Below are 23,876 nucleotides of genomic sequence, written 5' to 3'. Positions count from 1 at the left end.
AATCTGATTGGTCGTTAATGGGGCAGTCTGATTAGCCCACTGATACAATCTGATTGGTCCTTACAGTTACCATAGATTGGAGGTTGATACTATATGCTGAGATTGGTTGTTTTTGTAATGCTGTATGTAAATGAAACTGTAATGCGATTGGTCCAGAGGGACCCTTGAAGGGTATAAATAGAAGAATACCCGTCTTCATGAAGCGACTGCTGCCTGCTTGGCTTCTTTGAGCCGCAGACCTGCTAGCAACACAAGGGTTGCTGACACTAGAGTTGTGCAATGCTATTTAAGTGGTTAGCTGTGTTTCTAACAGTTAATGAGTTCTGGTTTTATGTCAATAAAATTATTTTGCTATTGGATTTATGTGTCTGTTATTTCTAACAAGTATATTTTATATATCTTGGGTTTGATGTTTTTATATATGATGTTTTTTCTCAATTACATGTAAAGAAAAATTTGGTTCTTTTTTAAAATTTCGAGTTCCAAATTCTCTCCCTCCTTCCCATCCCTCCGCCTTCCTTGAGAAGGCAAGCAACTTGATATCAATTATAGATGATTTGCACTCATTTTTAAAAGGATTTTGTGTGAGAAAAATTCACACTTAAGAGTTTTAAAGCTCATATTTGATGTGAAATTATGACAGATAATCTGCAAGATCTTATTGCATGAAAACCAGTTAAGAAAAACTATTAAAAACATGGGTAAAGGCATCCCTTTATTAGAGAACATCAATTTTTTTTCCTATCCAAATTCACAGATGCCTGAAATTCACTCCCCATAAGATTAAGACATTGTAGAAGTGATCCTCTTTCCAGATGTGAGTAGATCCTTTTAGGTCCCAGTCATTACGTTTGAACCTAATAGAGATGCCATTGGCCCATTCTATCCCAGCAAAGGAACCAAAGCTTTGGGTTGTTCATTGGCATAAGAAAAGGCCAGGAAAGCCTATGAGGTCCCCCGAAAGGACTTAGCTTTTTAGGAGCTCTTCCCCCCACCCAAAACAAGCAACAAGCATTTATTAAGTACTTACGATGTGCCAAGCACTGTGCGTTTGGCCACTCATTTGCATGGACCAAGGAGAGAACACTATTTTTAAAAGATAAACACCTGGAAAACATTGAAGCCCAGAGCCACAGTTCCCATGCCCCTACCATTCTGATGATGGACAAAGGTGATGAGAGAGCCAACTGCCATTCCCTAGTCAGAGTCTAACCTGCAGAGGAGGCTCACCAAGCCTGGGAGCTGAGGTCATGAGGGAACAGGAGGAAGCTTGAAGACACACTCCCTGCTGAGGACCACCATCTGAAGCCCATGACAAGCCAGGGCCCGGGGCTCCATGGGAAAAGCCCACCTGTCCAAAAGAGATGCCCAGGGATAAGCTCTTTACAGGCTTGGGGCTCCATAGCTGCAAGTTTCCTGGACCATATGGAGTCCTTCCACAAGAAGCGCTCACCCCCATGGCCATCATGGTATATATCTGGGGCAGAGGGAAACATTCTGGTCTTGCTACGGCATTTGAGTGAACGCCTTTGCTAAGAAATGATTGAGTGTGTCAGCTGATTATTCATGGGAATCCCAATGGTAAGAGTCCCTGACCTGCAGTTTTAGAAGGGGAGCGGACTGAATGAACCTGAATCATAGGGAGACAGACAGACAGACATGGATGATCCAGGCATTGTACAAAATGATGAGGAAGAGTAAGAAACTTTCTGGAGCCCCATCCCTCAGGTGTTACTATAAGTCAGCGAAGTAGCCCAGGGAGGAATCTACAACAAAGTTTTTGTTGGTTTTCCCCTGCAAATGAATCCCTAGAAAACAATCTGCTGGAACCCTTCTCAAAGCTCTTCCAGCACAGTTGAACCTGCCACTGGTCTAGTCTTCGATTACCAAAGGTAAATCCCCTCCAGGCTACTGGGAGGTGTGCCACAGTAGGCACCTGGGGAGGGTGGGGACCAATAAGCTATATAAAAGTCAGTGTTAAGTTTCTTTTCACTTATCTCATTCCAGAACTTCCTAAGGGGCTTCTTTTTCTTACACTTCCTAGCTCTGTAACTCTGGGCCCAGTCACATAATCTGTTCCCCTCAGTTTCCTCTGTAAAACAAGGGTAATAACGACACCCACTTCCCAGGATTGTTGTGAGGACCAAACGAGATACTCCTTATAAAGCGCTGAGTCCGGTACCTGGCACACAGTAAGAACAGTGGAGAAGCTTTGGTTGTTATCATTCTTATTAGCAGTCAGGTCCCATCTTTCTCTCTTGATCTCCCCCTAACAAGAATCAGGATCACAGAATATAGCTTCGGTAGAGCCCTTTACTGTTGGATAAGCTAAATACAGAGGGATGGGGGGGGGGAGTACTGACTCCTCCTAGGTGCTGGCCAGAAATGGACAAGACACAGGACCTGAGAATCCAACTACGGAGATCAGTTTTAACCATCTTGAAGCCGATGTTGGGGGAGAAATGCATTGTAGAGGCTGGGCACCTGCTGCAGTAAATGGTTCACTTGTTCCTCTTACTGAAAATGTAACCTGTGACAGAAAGATGTGACAATTAACAGAAAGAAAAAATATATCTCGACTATTGAAACTGGCAGTTTAACATATTAAACACTTCTTTCCCACTTAAACTAGTAACCAAATCCCAATTTTTCTTATTTGAAAAAGTTTTAAAGTCAAAAAGTAAATACTTCCATTTTTACCATAATTAAGCACGTGGTAGCTAGGTGGCACAGTGGATAAATCACCAGCCCTGCATTCAGGAGTACCTGAGTTCAAATCCGGCATCTGACACTTGACACTTACTAGCTGTGTGACCTTGGGCAAGTCACTTAACCCCCATTGCCCCACCAAAAAAAAACTGTACTTTTACTTGACTCTTTTCCCAACTGGGAAGTTTATTACTTCAGTTTTGCCATTTCCCTCATCCATGAGCCATACATATTTGATGCTGACTTACTGTAAAAGAATGGTGCCTACAACACCAGGGAAAAGGCAAGAGGCTTCCACTGGCTCCCTTTCAGTCTTGGCTATTAAAGTGTACACCTCCCAGCCTGCGGGGCTAATATCAGCAAGCCCAGAGCCTGCCAATACAAACAGGCCTCAAAATCAGATGGCACACAATGGGGACGACCAAGGGCATGGGTTTCCGCGAGGACCCAGACCAGGTCTTCATTAAGTCCTGGTGATGCGCTTCATCTCACTGCTTGCATCTGTCTGTGTCCCTAATTCCTCAGCCACAGAGAAATCAGGAAATTGGACTCAAATGCTTGTAACAGCCTGAAGACTATTACATTTTAGCACAAACTCTGGCTTTAGAGAAATGGCAACATTCTGTATAAGAAGTCATAATAATAATAACTGAACAAAGGGTTCTGACTCAGTAAGATACCTACCGGAGAGGGAGAACAAAGCATTTTGGAGCTTTTAGTCCAAATGTGAAATCTGCCTTTACATAGTCATAAAATGCCCACATTGCCAGCTCAGCATTTGTTCTCCTGAGAAAAGGATTAGTCCAAAGACATGATATGGCAGAAACTTCCTGCTCTGCCTTTAGACAACCCAACCCTTTCTGGTAGGAGTAGAACCCCTAGTGAAAGAGAAAGAAGCAGGTGGGAGGGGCTGGGAGGAGCACACAGCCATCCTGTTCATTTAGCAAAGGGAACCTGACTCCCACAAAGGAGGCCAAAGGATGCCCAAAGGCGTCCTTTAACACAGTTCGGACAAAGGGGGCAGTGTATCTACCTACTCCAGTGACATTTATTCATCCTGGTGGTTAACCCCTTCCTGCGATCCTTAACGTTTTGTGGACGGCAAGGCCCCCGCTGCTTTCTTCTTAGCGGCCTTTTCCATTTTCAGCTGAAAATAAAAATATATACTCAGCAAAATTGTTGAGAGATCATTTAAAGGTCATCTAGCTTTGATGAGCTTACTATTTTATGAAAATTCCGAGTAATTGCTAACGTTGACCTGTCGATTGCTTCAAAACCCCAAACTTCCCAAAAGTTAGAAATAACGGAGGAGAACTGATGGGAGACAACTACATATTAATAACTAAGCCCGCAGTAAGACTGAAAATTCTTCAACAATATTGCACCTTTTAATGGAGAAACTGTGGGTTCAGGACATTCATTTGCCACAGACATTTAAAAAAATCTCTTCTCCAGCTACTGACTCCACCACCCCTGTCCCCGTCCTCAGCAGAGAACCTGAATTCCCACTTTTGCCAAGAAAAATCAGTCCTCCTTCCACTGACAGCTGCTTCTTCACCCCAACACTGTCCCAAACACCATCCTCATCCTCATTGCCCATCTTCACCTCAATGTTCCTCAATGCCTACTATGTGCTAGGCACGTTCAGGACCACCTGCATGCACAAAATGAGAAAACCCTAACCTCCTTAGAGCACTTCAGTCTTCCTGTGTCCTTCATTTGATCCCCTCCTCCTGCTTCCTGTAGCACTTGCCCAGAACATGGTCTCAGCATAAACCTCTCCCCAGCCATTTCCACCTACCAACCCACCTATCCCCCACTAGGATGTAAACTCCTGGAGGGCAGAGACTCTCCTTTGCCTTTGTTTGTTTCCTCATCATTTTGTACAATGCCTAGATCATCCATGTCTATCTGTCTGTCTCCCTATGATTCAAAGTCCTCTCATCAGGACAACCCAGCCCACAGCTTCTTCTCCTCCCTGTCCCATCCCATCCAAAGTTGGGTTCATTCAGTCCCTCCAAGAATGACCCCTCCTTCCTTCTACAACTCCATTTACTCAGCAAATACATACAAGGTGCCATGTCAGGAGCTGGAGATGCTAGATGCAAAAGAGAAGAAACAGTCTCTGCTCCAAGAGATTGTTTCCAATGATTACATTGAGATGATCTCCAAAAAAGACTGAAGGGTTGAGAAAGAGGAAGGAGGAGGTGGAATGGGGCAAGTTTTCTCACATAAAGGAGGCGCATAAGGAAGAGCTCTTAGAGTGGACAGAAAAATGGCGGAGTGGCTGGCAATGTTCACTCTCATCAGAATTGGTTCAAAGAGGGAAAAATGAATATATATGTATATGTACATACACACACACACACAGTTGGGTATAGAAATGTATCTTACCCCAAAGGGAGATAGGATGAGAAGGGGATAAGAGTTAGTGGAAGGAAGAAAATAAGGAAGAGGGCAGGCTAAAGGAGGCAGTGGTCAGAAGCAAGACTCTTGAGGAGGGACAGGATAAAAAGAGAAAAGGATAAGCAGAGAAAAATGGGATGGAGTGAAATGCACAGTTAGTGATCATAACTGTGAATGTAAATGGGATGAACTCACCCATAGAATGGAAACAAATAGCGGAATGGATTAAAAACTAGACTCCAGCAATCTGTTGTGTACCAGAGTCACACTTGAGACAGACACACAGAGTTGAAATGAAGCAAGAGAGTGGAGTCTCTTGTGCTTCAGCTGAAGTGAAAAGGACAGATGGGGTGGCCATCATACTCTCAGATAAAGCAAAAGCAAATCAGACCTAATTGAAAGATAATCAGAGAATTCATATTTTGCTAAAAAGCACCATAGACAAAGAAGTAATATAAAAACTTTTACAGAAAGTTTCTCTGATAAAGGCCTCATTTCTCAATAAAAATAAGGGGACTAAGTCAAGTTTATAAAAAATAAGAGCCATTTCCCAGTTTATAAATGCCCAAAGAATATAAACAAACAGTTTTCGGAAGAAGTCATATAAAAATGCTCTAAATCACTACTGGTTAGAAAAAGGCAAACTAAAACAACTCTGAGGGAAGCTAGGTGGCACAGTGGATAAAGCACCAGCCCTGGATTCAGGCGGATCTGAGTTCAAATCCAGCCTCAGACACATGATACTTACTAGCTGTGTGACCCTGGGCAAGTCATTTAACCCTCAGTGCCCCACAAAAAAAAAGAAAGGAAAAAAAGACAGCTCCGAGGTGCTACCTCACACCTATCAGAATGCCAGATCCTGAAGGGGATGAGGGAAAATAGGTATAGTAATGAACTGTTAGTGGAATAGTGAACTGGTCCAACCATTCGGGGATGGATCTGGAAGTATACACTAAAGGCTATCAAAGTGTGCATACCCTTTGATTCCGCAATATCGCTACTTCAAAGAAAAAGCAAAAGGACCCATCTGTACAAAAATATCTATAGCAGCTTTTTTGTGGTAGCACATAATTGGAAATTGAGAGGATTCTCATCAATTGGAGAATGGCTGAACGAGTTGTAGTATATAATTATGATACAGTACTACTGTGCTTTAAGAAATGATGGAGGAGGTGATTTCTGAAAAAACATGGCAAGACCTATTTGAACTGATGCAAAGTGAAGCAAAAAGAACCAGGAGCGCTTGTGCACAGTAACAGCAATGTTGTAATGATGATCTACTATGAAAGACTTGGCTACTCGGATCAATGCAATGATCTAAGACAGTTCTAAAGCATTCATAATGAAAAAATAACTCTCCCCCTCCAGGAAGAACTGCTGAACTCTGAGTGCAAACTGAAGTATAATTTTCTTGATTACACATGTAGAACTGATACCATATTGTTTGCCTCCTCAGTGGGTAAGGAGGAGAGAATCAGGAACTCAAAATTTGAAAAGAAAAGATTATGAACAGCAGGGAAGGCTTGAAACAAGTGCACACTTTCAAGGCAAGTGGGTCACTTATCCTGTAATGTGTGCCCAGGATACCTCCCAGGTACCCTTGATGAAGTCACTCTGAGCTAATCACAGGCACCCACCTTCCCCAAAGTCAACTCTCCTGAGACATGGACCTCTTACAAACCAACACATTTCTTATGTATGTGTAAAAACATCCATTCGTGGTTAGAAAGTGACTAACTCATGCCTATGTTAACAATAAGGTTCTCACAAAGTTACATGACGGGGCAACTAGGTGGTACAATGGATAAAGCACTGGCCCTGGGTTCAGGAGGACCTGAGTTCAAATCCAGCCTCAGATATTTGACACTCACTAGCTGGGTGACCCTGGGCAAGTCACTTAACCCTCATTGCCCCAAAAAAGAAAAAAAAGTTACATGACTAAGAGCTTTCTTTCTTTATTGGAATTATAAACATCATCAAAACACTGTTTTCCTGAGCGTGAAAAATAACCCACACGTGCTTTTGTTCTACTCTCTGCAGATCCTATAGAAATTAGCTGTGGCAATGTGCCTTCTATTAATGCTATATTGTGGCTTTATTATTTATTCCATTAAGGCTGTATCACGGCTTTCTCCATGCTGTCTTTCTGAACTGTTCTTTGTGATGCCTAGCACCAAATCCTAAGCAAGAAGGAACCTAGCATGAACTTTTTAATGATCACCCTGTGCAGGTAGTGCAGAAGTAGTCTGAGTGACTTTATAACAAGTAAATGCTTAGTAAAAGCACTGGGAGGAAAGGGAAAAAAGCTGCTTCTTTACCCTCTCTTGGTAGCGCCTTTCAAAGTATGCCATATCATCTTCATCGGGTCTCCTTAAGGAAGATGCTTGATTACTTGTACCTAAAAAGGTTTTCAAAAAAGGTTAATCCAAGTATGTAAAAGTTATTTTATACATTTGAAAAAATAGTTTTTCAGTATAAAGACTCTCTTGGAGGCGGCTAGGTGGCACAGTGGATAATGCACCAGCCCTGGATTCAAGAGGACCTAAGTTCAAATATGGACTCAAACACTTGACACTCACTAGCTGTGTGACCTCAGGCAAGTCACTTGAGCCCCACTGCCCTGCAAAAAAAAAAGAAAGGAAGGAAGGAAGGAAGGAAGGAAGGAAGGAAGGAAGGAAGGAAGGAAGGAAGGAAGGAAGGAAGGAAGAAAGAAAGAAAGAAAGAAAGAAAGAAAGAAAGAAAGAAAGAAAGAAAGAAAGAAAGAAAGAAAGAAAGAAAGAAAGAAAGAAAGAAAGAAAGAAAGAAAGAAAGAAAGAAAGAGAAAAAGAAAGACTCTCTAAAAGGCTTCCATTTCTTTTATCTCATTTTAGACAAAAGTTTGAAATACAAAGCCTATTGCCCTGACAGTGTGTGCTAGGAAATAGCACACACTAATTTAATATATTATAATATACAATATAACATCCTAATATAACTGTTAGGATAACCAGATAATAGTTTGATTTTTCTTACCTCCCTTTGAATTATGGCTATCTTCTCTGGGTTCTGAATTGAAATAAAAATTATCTCTTAAGTGAACTGCATTATGACCCATTTGCCTACCTTGAACAGAACTAGATGGCTCTTGAAATGCTCTTAGGAATGGGTGGTCTGCGGCAGTAATTGGAGATTCTAAAATTTCACGTGGAGGTGCACCTAAGTTGGAAAACAACATTAGGAGAAAAATGAAATCACCTTTTTAAGGATACCAGCAAGATGGGAGGGGGCACAGCAGCATCTCTCTTCCCCAGATGGTCACCCACCTATTCCGCTGTCATCTAGTCTCATGTAGCCTTCTGCCAGTGAACTAAATCCCGTTAGTCCTCCCATTGCAGCATAAGGGACATCGTGCCCCACGGGCTTGCCCAGGGCCAGCCTCTCTTCTTTGGTCTCCACCACTGTCTCATGTGTGTATGCGGGATGACCACAACTACAAGTGAAGTAACTATGAAATCCTGGGCACTTGGTACCTGCAGAAAATCACAGAATAAATGAACGTTGATCAGTGTCAGTAAGTTTGTGATTCAAATATGGCCAAGCAGGACAGGGGCTCTTCACTGTTCCTCTTACTATCCATGATACACACTCCTGGTTCTGGCTACAACTTCTAGAAACCCCAAGAGTGTCTGATAGTACAAGCAAGGGCATAAAGCAGCAGGGAACATCTGGGGGGAAAGGTGGGGCAAAAGGACTACAGAGCAGCGGATGGGAAAGAATGACCTAGCAACCATGACAGAATTGTTGGGCTTGGAATCAGAAGGACCTGAGTTCAAATCCTGTTCCAGGCACTCTCTCACCCTCAGGGTCCTGATCTGTCAAGGAGGGACATTCATACTTGGAGTTCCTTTGGGGGAATCATTGTGATGTAATCTATGCAAAGTGCTCTTGGAATTGTAAAATCCTTATAGATGTCAACAGTGATTATTAAACCACTGATGTGAGCACGTGTTCAGCCATGGAAGCCAGAAGCAGCTGGAAAGAGCAATGGCTGGGGGGATGGCAGAAATAAAAAGGAATAATGGGCTTCCATTTTCCCCTCAAGACCAAAGTAGAGAGTGTCCCAAAAGTTTTAGTGCAGCTTTAAGCTAATAAGCCGAGGCATCAGCTCCAAGAGACAGTTTGCTTAATGAAAACTCAGCCACCCACACTTACACATGGAAAGTAGGGGGTGTGGCCAAGATTAGCCTATTTGCATAAAAGAGCACAGATTTACCCTTTGAAATCATCAAAGAATCATTCTATTAAAAATGTCATTTCAAAATGCTCTACGGCACAATAAGATTTCAACTCAAGTTATTTCAAAAATAACTAAAACAGATTAGTATGTATAACCTAGAAGAATGGATACATTGCTTTCATTTTTATATTCATTCCATCTAAATTATAATTTCTCCAAAAGGAGGTGTTTAGTTGAGGATAATGTACACTATTTGTCACATGCCATATTCTACCAGCAAATGCAGCTGCCTGAAATTCTTTTGGGGACATACCTGGAGTATAAATAAGTAGAATCTAAAACACCAGTGCTTACAAATACCAGGACTAACTTTTCTTTGTGCCTACAGTAAAAAATGTCTACAAATGAATTCCTAGTAATATTCATTAGTGATGCATAATTTAATTGATTAATTCCCACTATTCTGAAATTTTTTTCAATAAACCCAAAGAACAATTACAAGGTAAATTCTGTAGCTTTTAGTTAAGTTACTGATTTATAGCATGTGAGGTTGCTGTTTATGATGCCAGCATAGAAGAACATAATTAGAGCAATTCCTTAAAAAAGAGAAATTGGTACCAACATTCATTGCTCATCATAATTTCTGTTTTGTGGACTAACTCTGTAAGTGGTTCAAATTCATGCAGAGAAGAAATGCAAATGGTGAAGCTTGCCAAGCTCTGCCTAACACACAAACACCCTGATTCTGCCTCTGTACCCAGAGAAGCTGCCCTCACTTACATGTTCTGCAAATCCGACTCGTGTCTGCACTGTGCTGGTCAGCAAAATGCTTACACTTGCACCGGATGGGCCGAGTCCCACTCAAAGGCACATAGTAAAAAGAGGTGCAAGGGCACTGATTCACTCTACAAGGCAGGGAGATTGGGCGCTCTGTTGGGATGACTTCCAAGTCCGTCTTATGCTGTTTATACCTGAAAAGAACATGGAAACAAATCAAAGGAGACAGTGAATCAGCACAGGGCAGCCAACATTTGCCAGGATTTCCATTTTTTTAAATCCTTCAGAGATATTTAGCCAAGTGAAGTCTACATCAGCCCATCAACTGAAAAATGGCTAAACGCACTGTTGTACATGACTATAATGGGACAGAACTATGCTGTCCCAAATGGTGAATGGGATGAAGGCAGAGAAACCCAGGAAGATTTACATGAACTGATGCAAAGACAAGGAAGGAGAGTCAAGAAAACAAGCTAGATGCAATGACTCCAACGGTGTAAATGGAAGGAATGACATAACAAACAATCAAAACTGAATGTCACAAAATTATCAGGATCAAGCAGGACTCAAGAGATATGAGAGGACACCCCTTTGTGGAGGTGGGAGGGCCACATTGCACATGATTTCTTACTTTTTTAATGTATTGATCAGCTGCACTGATTTTTTTCCCCCTCTAAAAAAATACTATTTGTTATATGGGATGGCTCTCTGGGAGGGGGAGGGGGAAGAACACTGGGGAAAACTATGATGACATAAGAAACAGAAAACATCAATCAAAGCTTATTTTGTGAAGTCTACATCAGTTCTTGTGCTTTGGTAGGAGAGTGAAATGAAGTGTTGTTATAAATACCTCCCATCTATGATAATATCATCCTACTATGAAGACAGAGTCTTTGCTCAGACAGAATTTTGTCTTCCCTTCTTAAACATGTCCATTTATGGTGTTAGTTTTGCTGCATCAAAAGTTGAAAGAAGCCACATGTTCATTAGACAACAGTCTATTAAAAATGACCATAAAAATGGAGACTTCTCCATCAGACCCCATGGGGAGAAAGGTGTTCAGAGCTAGGGGCTGCGCTTGATATCAGAAAGATAAAGGGCCTCTAAATCATGTATAAGTATAAGCAAAGGTGCAAATGGATCAATCAAGACTGGGAGGGGACATAGTGGCCACCCTCAGCAATCTGGAAGCTGCTCAGGTGAAGAGGGATCGACCCCAGAGGGTTTAACAAGGTGTAATCAACAGAAGCTGCATCTGGGTGAACCTGGCTCAATGTCAGGGCACCTCAGAGCTGTGGAACATGGTAGGGGCTGCCTCAGGATGCACGGCATCCCCTTCAGTGGAGCTGCACAAGGGTGTACAAGGCTGAATAACCAGCCCCTTGCTGGAGGTGCTGGTGACAAGGGCATTCTTGGTCACGTACAGAGAAGCTGGACAAAATGGCCTCTGAAATCCCACACCACGATGGTCTCATCAGGGCCGTTGTTGCGGTCAGATGACCCTCAAGAACTAAAATGGGCCTGTGAGCACACCCTTCACCAGTCAGAGCTCTCTCCACACATGCAAATCTCCACCTCTCTGGGCCTGTCTCTCCTCTTGTTCCCTTCCTCCCCAAAGGAATGTGGGGGCGTTCCTCACTTCCTCCCTACATGCTAAGGGGGCCAAAGGAGCCTTGCAGCTCACCCTGGCCATGTGAGCAGCCCATCTTCTCTTCCTGCCTCCCAACTCCCTGAGGATATCTTTTACTTCTATTCCTCAGAGTTCTTCTTCAGAGTTCCTTAATAGTGACATGTTGTCACGGCTCATACCAATCACGTGCTTCTCTATTGCCTTCGGTGGGAAATTAACTTTTAATTCTTCAGAGACAGTTGTGTTCCACATCTTGCTGCCACACAGACACCCGTAGAATGTTGGAATTCACTCAAAATAACAGATATAAAATAATTTAGACTTATGAAATGTCATCCAAAACCAGTTACAGATTTCCATCTGTGACCACGTTTCCTGGATTGCTATGATCTGGGAAAGGGAAAATTAACTCATAAATAAGAAAGCTGATAACATTTCATAAACCATAAAATATTATTTCATAAGAAAGTCAAGTTTGCACAGGTGAGGATGAGACTATTGAAAATCTCCCAATGATGGTAGGCAAAAAAAAAAAAAAAGGAGTTACTTTAAAGACCTTTAAGCTCAAATAATAGCTACTTAAGTCTTTAATTGTTCTATTTAATAGAGGAAATAAGGTTAACAAATTTGCTCACTGAAATCCCTCCAGAAAAACTAGAATTTCATTACCAGAACTATTTAACCTCAACAGTACCATGTCTAAGCAAATTGGGCCCAATAGATAGTGCATAAACATATTTCTCATTGTGTACTTATCAAGTACCAAGGGTTAAAATGTTACTTTGGGGAAATTTTCATCCAAATACAAACATATTATTAGATAACTTCCTTGCATGGAAAATTTGGTTCTAACACAATCATATACTCACCCAAAGGAGGTCATAGATATGGAGAGAGCACATAAAACAGACCAATTAAGTTTGTTAAGTAACTATTAAGTACCAGGGACCATGTGAGGTGTTGTAGATAGTTAGAAAAAAGAAAATTAAAATGAAGAAGTGCCTGGCCTCACGAAGCTTGCCTTCTACTACGAAGAACAACATGCAAAAAAGCTACATGAGTCTGCAATGTGTGCAATGACAATGTAAATACAAAGTAACAGTGTTTGGGCCAGGGGAGTTCTGGGAAGGCCCTGCTTCACCTGAACCTAGAAGCAAGCTCTGGATTCCAAGACATGGAAGTGAGTAGGGAGAACATTCCAGGTAAGCTTGTGGAAGATGGAATACTGTGCATCTGAAACAGGAAATGAGATGGTATGGCTAGATCGGAGAGCACATCTCTACTCTTTTATTCACAACCAAAGGCTTAGAATGGTACAGTGACCCCTGGCTCCATTCTGTCCCTTCTCAATCTGTTCTCCACCCTTATAATCTGGCTTCTGATCCCTCCACTTCACTGAAACTGTTTTCTTTGAGGTAATCCATACTGTCTTGACTAATGATGCCAACAGCCTTTTCTCAGCACTCATTCATTCATTCGATGTGACCTTTCTGCAGTTGGGGACCATGTTCATCCCTCCCTCACGACCTCTATGACACTGTTCTCTCTCAGTCGTCTTCCTCATTGCCTGTTCATTCCTTCCCAGGCTTTTCAGCTACACAATCATGCTCCTCATCTCTAACAAACGCGGGCATCCACCAAAGTTCTATTCCCCTCCTTCTTTAGAGGCCGCTAGGTGGCGCAGTGGATAGAGTCAGGAGGATCTGAGTTCAAATCTTACCTCAGACACTAGCTGTGTGATCCTAGACAAGTCACTTAACCCCAATCACCTTAAAAAATATCCAGGTCCATCTCCAGTCATCCTGATGTATATCTTGCCACTGGACCCAGATGGCTCTGGAGGAGTGAGGCTGGTGACCTTGCATAGCCCTTCCTCACTTAAATCCAATTCACTGCAAGTCACGGCATCACCTGGATGTCACGGTCCTCTTTGAGAATGAAGGACAAACAAGAACAACATTCTCCTCCATCTATATTCTCTCCCTTGGGGACCGCATCCCTTCTCTTGAGTTCAGTTCTCATCTCTCTGCTGGACACCTCCCCCTCAAGGTTCTGTAAAGATCTCAAAATCAACATGTTCAAAACAGAACTCACTATATTACCCCCAAAGCCTGTTCCTCTTCCAGAAGTACCCACTTCTATTGGGGAAACCCCCCTTCTTCCCATCTTGGTTCAGAACCTTGCTGTCATTGGGGACTCTTCCCTCTCCCTCACTCTCCATATCTAATCAGCTGCCAAGGCTTGTTAGTTGAGAAAGACCGCTGGTTATCAGGCAAGGCCTCATGTAGGCTGAATGCATTTAAGAGATGGCATTGTACTCCACATAGGGAGGATGGGCTAAGCAAAGGCATGGTGAATGGAGATAATGATCCAAGCAGCCACGTTGCCTGAGCACCACTCCCACTCCCAACCTGGGACCTTTCTCTGGCTTTATTCTCTATCACAGAGGCCCCTCATTAAGCACCCGGTCAATTCCACAGCCATCTCTTGTGTCCCTGCACTCCCTCCTGGAGACCATCCTCATTGCCCACCCAGAATCTTTCTCTTCTCCCAAGGTTCGGCTCAGGTGTGCCTGCCCTCTCTTTCCCCAAGTGAAGGGATTCTCTCCCGCCTCAAGGCTTCCTAAAGCACTTTGTCCAGGCCTTTGCATCACACCCTCACCTCTGGATTTCTCACACTCTTGTCCCTATTAAAGCTCATTCTCTCACTCTCCCCCAACCTTGTATTTCACTTCTCTGAGTCCCCAAGGTACTTTCCCCCACCTCAACCCCAATAGAAAGTAAATTCCTGGAGGGTGGGGGCAGGGACATGTTCTAGTATTTGTGGCTCCATCACCTTGTGCACTGCCTTGCACAGAGTGGGAGTTTAAGAACTTACTCATGTAAACCAAGTGAAGAAGAACCTGTCAACAGCTGGAGCACAGGCCTAGTGTTCCCACCATGTTTGAGAAGCTAGGTGAGAAAGGCCTCTGGAGAGGATCCAGGGCAAGATGGGGATCTTATAAGCCAGAGCAAGAAAGCAGGGATGAGGGGCAGCTAGGTGGCGCAGTGGATAGAGCACTGGCCCTGGAGTCAGGAGTACCTGAGTTCAAATCCGGCCTCAGACACTTAACACACACTTACTAGCTGTGTGACCCTGGCAAGTCACTTAACCCCAATTGCCTAACTAAAAAAAAAAAAAAAAGAAAGAAAGCAGGGATGGGCGAGGATCTGACCTAGAAAAGGAATGAGCCACAGCCATGAGATCACAAATGCACTGAAGTTTAGGGGAGATAAGGTGATTTCGCTAGGTTCCCAGAGACACCAGAGAACTTTCCCATGGCAGGAATAAAATGAAACTTGGGAGGAAGAGAGGGTCTGTTTTAGACTATCTGGGTATTGAGAATAACTAGATGTTCCTAAGAGAACACCATCAAAAAAACAAATTCCATTCCAACCTTTGAAAATTTCCAAATAAATAAATTCATGAAAATACAATAAAAATGCTCCTACCTTGGACACTCTGTATAACATGCCCTAAGAGACTCATGGCATGAGTCCCTAAGCTCTGTGCCCCAACTCTCCCTACCTCTAAGTTGTTCACTCTCTTCCTGGATGCCCCTACCCCTGGTAAAACCAGACTAGCTTCCCCCCCCCCCCCCGCCCAAAGTCAACAAGAAGGGCAAGGGGACAATCAGGTTGAGATGCTGAACCAGTAAACCTGGGGACAAATCTGAGGTCCAAAATGACTTTAAAACTTTTTTTTTTCACATCATAAAAAAAATTATGGAGCAAGTTCATCAATCTTTATTTCAACTTGGCATCTGCTGAGTGGCTGATTTTCCTGTAATTTCACAATTCCCCATCATCAGTAGAAAACCGGACATCCTATCTTACCTGTGTGTACAAAAGCACTGAGTTTCTGGGCCCACCAGTTTACAGTCCATGCCCATCGGCGATCTCCAACTCACAAACAATCTGTTTCGTAATCGCATTGGTAAAACTTTAGTTTTGTATTCTTCATATTCTTCAGGGGTGAAAAGTTTACCTCCGTCATCCTCACCAACAATTCTACAACCAAATTATTTCCTTATGAGTTTGGGGTATTTGTTATTCAAAGAAAGAGAAATGAAAGCGTCAAACTTAGCACTCCTGAAATAGACTGCATAGTCAAGGAGAGAGCCGACTTTCGTCTTCCATGTTACTCAATCAGAGAGCAGGGAGGAAGCTACTGTATGTGTCAGACCCTGCGCTAGGTATACGTGTCCCTTCAGCAATATGGCCATCACAGTGACCAGGGATGGTTCCCCCAATCCTTAGTTCCTCTATGAAAGCATCAACAAATGAATAAGAAAGAAACAAGTATCTGTTCAATGCCTACTATGTGCCAGGTACTATACTAAGTATTTGGGGGGGGGGGGCAATGAAGGTTAAGTGACTTGCCCAGGGTCACACAGCTAGTGTCAAGTGTCTGAGACTGGATTTGATCTCAGGTCCTTCTGAATCCAGGGCCAGAGCTTTACCCACTGCACCACCCAGCTGCCCCCTTAGAAAAATCCCACTTGATCGTCACAGCAACCTTTTAGGTAAGTGATATTATTATCCCCATCCTATAGCTGAAAAAGCTGAGTCGAAAGAAGGTTAAGGGACTTGCCCAGGGTCTCACTGCTAGGACATTTCTTCCTGAATGCTCAGTGCTCTAGTCACTGTTCCACCCAGTTGTCCAAGCAGCAGAGGAATGCATGTAGCAGGGCAACTTCAGTCTTCAGATGTGAAAGCGTAAAGGGCAAGGCTCGTCAGCACCACTAAAATCACCACAGTGGCCGAGGACCACCCCAGGCCAGTATAATGCAGGTGATGGGGTAGAGTTTAGGTTTCAGGTTAATGTCATGGCTCACTTGAGTCTTCTTGGATTTAAGCATCTCTTGTGTGGTCATGGAAAACCAATAGCAGGCTATACCTGATCCTACAGGGAGTACTTTTCCACAGGGCCCAACCCTCTTAATCCCTTTTGGGCAAATCCTAAACATAAACATACTGGGTATACTGGGAGATTTTTTTTGGAGGAGCTCCCAGTATGGGCATAACGAGCCAGTTGTTCAGTTGTGTCTGACTCCGTGACCCCATTTGGAGTTTTCTTGGCAAAGATACTGGTGTGGTTTGTCATTTCCTTCTCCAGCTCATTTTCCAGATGAGGAAACTGAGGCAAGCAGGGCAAAGTGACTTGCCCAGGGTCATAAAGCTAGTGAGGCTGGATTTGACTCCAGGCCCAGTGCTCTATCCACTGAATCACCCAACTGCCCTTGGGAAGAGGGAGACCCTAGTTCAAATCCTACTTCTGGTGATTATACTCTTGTGATCCCAGGCTGGTCTTTTCCCCTCATAGGGCTTCAGGTCTTCTGTAAAATGAGGCATTCGAGAGTTGATGACCCCTAAGGCCCAAGCCAGCTGGAGAGCTAGGAGTATCAAGAGCCTCCTCCAGAGGGCCTCCACTTGCCCAAATGTCTAGCCCGTGTCTCCACTCATCTGGGGCCTTGTTGTCTCTCAGTTCTTGCTAGATGCGGTCTTCCCTCGTTAGACCATAAGTTCCCTGAAGGCAGGCGCTGTCTGAAGCCCTTGGCAGAGAGCCTGGCACACAGTAGGTGCTTAATAAAACGTTTACCCTCTGACTGTGACTCCCAATAGAGCAGCGTCTGTGGCGCACCATTTGCTCTTCAGGGCTCTGGAAATACAAAGGTAAAAATGAAACAACCTGCCCTCAAGGAAGGAAAGCAAAGGAAGCCACTGGTTCAGGGGTCAGGAGACAGGACTCCAATCCCACCTCTCATCTTCCTGGGCCAGTCATTTCTCCCCATATGTAAAATGACAGCACTGGAGTGGCCCCTTGTGAGGACCCTTCCCCCTGGACCTACAATCACCGTCCCTTCTCTCTGAGCCTCAATTATTCTCTCTGTCAAATAAAGGAGGTGGCCTCTCTAGCTCTCGGTCTAAGACCCTAAGTCACTCCCCCTTTCTGGGACTCAGTTTCCCCAGCTGCAAATTTGGGGGAGGGGTGGTGTTGCCTCATAGTGCTTGAGTGCTGGAGGTATTAGATTCGGGGCTTCCTCCCTAGGGTGACTTGGGCTGCCTCAGGCTCTCCATCTGTAAAATGGGGGCCAGACTCTGAGGTCCCGCCCAGCTCCGGACTGCCTCCCGGGGGCCGGCTGCCGGCTGCCTCGGTTTCCCCCGCTCCGCGCAACGGGCAGGACGCCCCTCACCTTCTGTACTCCAGGTACTCGTCCACGGCGGCGGCGGCCCCGGGGGACACGGTCAGCCGCTCCATGGCGGCCTCCCGGCGGCCGCGATCTTTCCGCCCTCTCGGCGCCGCCGCCGCGAACGGCTCGCCCTAGCCCAAGCTCTGCTCCCGCCCGTTACCCTGGCGACGCGTTAGGTTCGCGCGCCCACGGGCCCAGGGTTCCCGGGGGCTGGCCGGGGCCCGGCGCACGTGCGCGCGCGCGTCCACAGCCACGGTCACGCGGACGCTCCTAGGGGACTCCTCCGGCCGGGCCTCGGCGGCCATGCGCAAACAAGACACTTTCCATCGCTTCCAAACCCCCCCCCCCACACACACACACACACACACGCCGCCCATCGAGGAGGCCGCCCAGGAGGACCCCAACGAGGGGATACCACGAAGAAACTTTGTCTCCCTGTGGTGACCCCGCCCCCAGTGGAATGGGAGCGCTTAGATGTCTTCTTTTTTATCTTTGAATAACCGGGTCTAGACCAGTGCCTAGCGCCTAATGAATGTTTCCAGAATGGAATTGATTCCCACCTTGTAGTTGCTTTCTTTCTGCCCTGAACAGCTGTATACAGTTCTCATTGTCATACCTGCCTTAAGCCATCTCAGGCAATAAACATTTATTAAGCACCTACCGCGTGCCGGGCACTGATACCGGAGATACAAAGAGGCAAAAGGCGTTCCCTCCCCTCAAAGAGTTCACAATCTAATGGGAGAAACAATAAACCAATATGCACAAACAAGCTAAATACAAGATAAATGAGAAATAAGGATTGAACAGAGGAGGCATTGGGAGGAAAAGGGGCTGGGGAAGGCTTTCTGCAGAAGGAGGGTTTTAGTTGGGACTTAAAGGAAGTCAAGGGAATCCACTAGGCAAAGGTGAGGAGGGACGTTGATCTAAGCATGGTGGACAGCCTGGGAAAATGTCCAGAACTGATGGAGTATCTTATTCACAGAACCACAAGGAGCCCAGTGCTACTGGATTAGAGTACATGTCACAGAGCAAGGCGAAAGAAGCCTTTAAATAGGACTGGGAGCTATAGGTTAAAATGGACTTTAAATACCAAACAGAGAATTTTACATTTCATCTTGGAGGTGATAGGGAGCCATTAGAGTTTATTGAGTAAGGGAGTGATGTGATCAGATGTGCACTGTTGGTAGCTGTTAATCATGTTGATAGCAGAATAGACAATGGATTGGAGTAGGGAGAGATTTGCAGCAGGCAGACCCACCAGCAGCTATTGCAATAGTCCAGAAGTGAAGTGATGAGGGCCTGCACCAGAGTGGAGGCAGTGTCAGAGGAGAGAAGGGGACATATTCCAAAGATGTTGCAGAAATGAAATAGATGAGAAATGCTGCAGAGGTGAAATAGATGAGAAACGTTGTAGAGGTGAAAGAGATGAGAGATGTTGCAGAGGTGAAATAGATGAGAGATGCAGCAGAGGTGAAATAGATGAGAGATGCAGCAGAGGTGAAATAGATGAGAGGTGCAGCAGAGGTGAAATAGATGAGAAATGCAGCAGAGGTGAAATAGATATGCTGCAGAAGTGAAATCAACAATCCTTGGCAACAATTCTATAAGGAGAAGGAAGAAATAGTGAGAAATAGAAGATGATGCATAGGTTGATAATCCAGGAAACTGAGAAGATGGTGTTTTTTAGACTAAATAGCCCCAGTTCCTCCATTAATCATCATATAACTTGATCTCCAGTTCGCTTAGCAGCCTCATCACTCTCATTGGATGCTCTCCAGGCTGTCAACTTTATTCCTGAAATGTGTTGCCATGTTCTGGATGTGCTAACATAGATAGGGTACAAAACAATTGGCACTATTGCCACCCTGGTCCTGTACACTATGATTCTCAGTGAAAGCTAAGATAGAATTTGTTTTTCTGGATGCTTTATAACACTGTTGACTCATTTGAGCTTGAAATCCACCAACCTCCCTGGATATTTTTCACATTAACTACGTTGTGCACGTGGACACATATTGGATATGTGAAGCCAAGTGTTGGACTTTACATTTCCTTATTAAGTACTGTCTTATTATTTTTGGTTCATTGCTCTACAAAGTCAAGATTTTTTTTTGAATACTGATTCCATTGTCCAAAGAGAGCAGTCCCTCACAGTTTCATGCTATTTGCTTTATATGCCTTCATGAAAGTAATTGATAAACATCTTTAAATGGCACAGCGCTAAGACAGATTCCTGGGACCCTCCACTGCTACGATTCACTTCACTAAAGGGAGGAAGCCCCTTAAACCTTGGGATAGATAAATTTAAAACAAATAAGAAGGAGGGGCAGCTAGGTGGTACAGTGGATAGAGCACCAGCCCTGGAGTCAGGAGGACCTGAGTTCAAATCTGCCCTCAGACACTTAACACTTACTAGCTCTGTGACCCTGGGCAAGTCACTTAACCCCAGTTGCCTTCCCCCCCCCTCAAAAAAACAAATAAGAAGGAATGCTGTTTCACTAAGGAAAATAAACTTACAGAACTCCCCAAAAAGGCACAGGGTAAAATTAGACATTTTTTAAAATGTATAAATTTTGCATATGACTATGTATGTACCATAGTGCCTCTTTTCACCTTTGACTTTGTATTCCCAGGGTCTGTGCACATTTTTGGTGCTTAATAATTGTGTTGATTGATTGATTTTGATAAATGTATGGATGACAAAGCCATAATGAACTTCGAAGAGAAACAAGTATATTTTTTAATATGCAGTCTTGGAAAGTGGCATCAAAGAAAACAACTACATCTTTCTACAATGTATTTCTTTGTGCTTTTTTCCAGAAACTATGGATTTGACTCTGAATAGTGATTTGTATATTTAATTGCAAATTTATCTCTATATCTCAGTTTCTCCCATAATAGAGTGAGATCTACCTCCTAGGAGACCTGAGCACCTCAATCATTTCTTTTGTGTAAAAGCTAATCCATGTAAATTTTAAGTACCATCATCATTATCCACACTAAAGATTCATTCAGTGCCCATTATATAAGTACAGGGCACTGTGCTGGGCACTGAACACACAAAGAGATTCGAAGCAGCTTGCTTCGACCCTGAAGAGGCTCATGGGGAACTTTTAAAAAGACAGCACAGATACATAAAATGAGCGGCAATGCAGTGAAATGAAAAAGAAGGAGGCATCTGCTTTGGCCTATACAGGAGGCACCTTTTTTTTCCCCACCTCCTTGGAGAAAAAATTAGAGAAAATGAATGCTCCAAGACTCAAAGGGAAAGGGAGATGAGATGAAAGTAAAAATTTCAAAGGACAGAAAATGTTTCTGGACCAACCCTAGGAAAAGATATTTTATTAATAATATTTTTCATACTAAAAGGCAGTGTGCCATAATAGATAAAGAGACTGGGCTTGGAGACAAGAAGGCCTGAGTTCAAATCCCATTTGTGTCCCAGGAATTGGTATGAGCATCAGCTTCAGTGCCCCAGGCAAATCTGCAGAAACTCCAAATTCCTTAGAAGTTGCAGATCTGTTTGGTGGAGAGAGTTCCTTGTAGTCCTCAAACTCCGGGACTCCCATGGCAGGTCTTATCTTCTCTGGCATGTCTGGCAACTGAGGTACCAGGTTTTCACAATTCATCATCCTCTTGGTTAGCACAGATGGTGTTTTTTAAAACTATTTTTTGAATTCCATTGACTGGCACCCACATTGGGCATGCTGATTATCCATCACACTTGAAACAGTTTCAGAGATTTATACTTGGGCCAATATATCCCCACCCTTGTCCCCTCTTTTTTGCTCTCTCAGAGAGATTTTTGTAATGAAACAGCTTGGTGAGTAGAGGTGGAGGGGTGTGCTTCTGTTAGTTCTCAAGCCTAGGGAGAATGTGGACTATAGCTACCTTACCAAAAAAGAGTGTGATAAAAATGTGAGTGATGAGCTCTAAGGTCCCTGTGAGGTCCAAATTCCATATTTCCCTATTGCTTTCTACCATGTATTCCACTGCTATCTGGGCACATCCTCCACATGTGGGATTCATAGTCAATTATAGCCACCCTGGTAGATGGCAAACTCCCTGAGGGCAGGGTCACATTGCTCTTATTTGCTAATCAAAGAGCCTAGAAATAGACCCTTAGTGTTTGCTGAATGGAGGTTACTGAATGGCTTTCCCCAGACAGACCCTTGCAGGACACTGAGAAGACTGAGTCTTATAGACTTCAAGGCCTTCTCAATGTAAGAAAAGTACAGAGAAAGAGAGACTGAGAGATAAAGAGTGTTAGGAGGAAATGGGTTGGGGTTGGGGATAAGGGTCTTTAGAAATGCCTCTTTAAAGAATGACACCCTAGGGGCAGCTAGATGGTGCAGTGGATAAAGCACCGGCCCTGGATTCAGGAGGACCTGAGTTCAAATCTGGCCTCAGACACTTGACACGTACTAGCTGTGTGACCCTGGGCAAGTCACTTAACCCCAATAGCCTCACCAAAAAAAAAAAAAAAAAAAAGGAATGACACCCTCTTTCACACAAACCCAATTAGAATAAAATAATATTTTATTTAAGGCACTAGGGAAAGGAAACCAAGAGAGAAGTCCTTGGACTTCTTATGGGGAGAAGGCATGGCCCAGATACCTTTCTTCTCCAGCAGGAGACAGGAAGATACTTTTAAGGGCACTGATGGTGGTCCAATGGGGTGATCATATGATTGTGGAAAGTTCCCTTATTGGGGAAAGATCATCCCTCACTGGTGGTGGCTGGGGGAAGTTGGATGAGAGATGGCTCTCGATCTCTTAAACCATCTCTCTCCCCCTGATGTCACAAAGGCAGAAGCCACATCTAATCTTATCTCCCCAAGGGGTGGGGGAGACTGGAATGAAGGGTGGCAGTTCTGGGGCTAACTTAGTCCCAACCCGGTACCACTTATCTCTTTAGGTGTGTCTGTCCTCTGGTTTAGTTTCTCAAAGAGAAGGTTCTTTGATTTCCCCGGAAAACTTCTGAGGTACTCCGGGGCCATAACAGAGAGGGAGAGACAGAGACAGAAACAGAGAGAGAATCAGAGACAGAAAGACACAGAGACACAGAGAGAGAATGTTCGACAGGATCTGGAATTTGTGGATATAATGTTGTTGTATCTAAAGCACATAGAACAATGTCCACTCTTCCTCCAGCATGTTCTCTCCATTCACTGTTTCCTAATTTTCAATTGTTTTAAATAACCAAAACAAAATCGTGTTCTGTATTTTCCCTAAGCTCTTGAGAAATAACAAAGGGCCTTGTTTCCTACTTCCCAATTCATTATAGAAATCATGCCAACTAAAGAAAAGAGGGAGAGAGACAGAAACAGAGAAGAAAGAGACACAGAAACACAGAGAGAAAAAGACAGACATAGGGAGGAAAGGAGAGGAGACAGGGACATCGAAAGGCAAAGACAGGTTGAGTAAGACCAACACACACACACACACACACACACACACACACACACACACACACACACAGAGGAAGATGATCAAAGTCTGGAGGACCACCTGGACCAGAGCCCATGTTGCCTATAACACTCCCAGAGTGGGGGAACCAGATGAAAATAAAATTGGGAAATATTTAACAAAATAAATGAAAATATAATAAAGCACAGATCATCTTTTATAACTAAGTCAACAGGCAACTATCCTTCTGCATAGATCAGGGCCTCTTTCTGTTTGAGACTGACCCTACTGATCTAGGCCAGTCCCCTCACTTTACCAAGGAAGAATCCAAAGTCCAGGGAAAGCGGTGATGCCACCTCACCAGAGGTCACACAGTAATAGCCGAGCCCAGATTCAGACAAACCCAGTGCTCCTTCAATAGACCCTACAAAAGGAAGAGCCAACTGCTGGGCTCTAGGGAAATTCAAGGAGAGAGAGTTAATTTTGTGGGGTGGGAGG

At 44.0% G+C, this 23,876-nt stretch overlaps 2 protein-coding genes across 4 annotated transcripts in view; both read right to left on the bottom strand.

Annotated features, from left to right (window-relative positions):
- Nucleotides 1-1,229, bottom strand: part of STK31 (serine/threonine kinase 31) — a 67,093-nt gene extending 65,864 nt beyond the window's left edge. Inside the window, exon 1 of the mRNA XM_043964918.1 lies at nucleotides 1,214-1,229. The gene's annotated coding sequence lies outside the window, so the exon portion shown is untranslated. The remainder of the gene's footprint in view (nucleotides 1-1,213) is intronic.
- Nucleotides 746-18,162, bottom strand: FAM221A (family with sequence similarity 221 member A). Of its 3 annotated transcripts, XM_043964914.1 has the most exons (9): nucleotides 17,974-18,162; nucleotides 17,379-17,438; nucleotides 15,614-15,787; nucleotides 10,112-10,302; nucleotides 8,418-8,624; nucleotides 8,218-8,310; nucleotides 7,434-7,513; nucleotides 3,743-3,856; nucleotides 746-2,530 (listed from the first exon to the last, which is right to left on the bottom strand). In XM_043964914.1, exons 1-8 carry the CDS (start codon nucleotides 18,036-18,038, stop codon nucleotides 3,794-3,796), a joined length of 933 nt encoding a protein of 310 aa, XP_043820849.1. In that variant the 5' UTR covers nucleotides 18,039-18,162; the 3' UTR covers nucleotides 746-2,530; nucleotides 3,743-3,793. The 3 variants fall into 3 exon arrangements, with proteins under 3 accessions (XP_043820849.1, XP_043820850.1, XP_043820851.1); XM_043964915.1 differs by lacking the exon at nucleotides 17,379-17,438 and having other exon boundaries at nucleotides 1,229-2,530; XM_043964916.1 differs by lacking the exons at nucleotides 15,614-15,787; nucleotides 17,379-17,438 and having other exon boundaries at nucleotides 1,229-2,530.
- Between the last annotated feature and the right edge of the window lie 5,714 nt (nucleotides 18,163-23,876).

This window comes from Dromiciops gliroides, chromosome 5, assembly GCF_019393635.1.
Source record: "Dromiciops gliroides isolate mDroGli1 chromosome 5, mDroGli1.pri, whole genome shotgun sequence".
Lineage (NCBI taxonomy): Eukaryota > Metazoa > Chordata > Mammalia > Microbiotheria > Microbiotheriidae > Dromiciops > Dromiciops gliroides.
Note: the sequence above shows the minus strand (reverse complement) of the source record. Positions and strands in the feature narration are given on the sequence as shown.

Bases quoted from the DNA above. Each gene is read 5' to 3' on its own strand.
- FAM221A (XM_043964914.1), bottom strand. From the start codon at position 18,038: ATGGAGCGGCTGACCGTGTCCCCCGGGGCCGCCGCCGCCGTGGACGAG. The intron at 8,311-8,417 runs GTGGGTGACCAT...TTTCCAACTTAG, and splicing joins ACTAGATGACAGCGGAATAG to GTGCACCTCCACGTGAAATT. The intron at 7,514-8,217 runs GTAGGCAAATGG...AAACCTTTTTAG, and splicing joins GCCATCTAGTTCTGTTCAAG to GTACAAGTAATCAAGCATCT.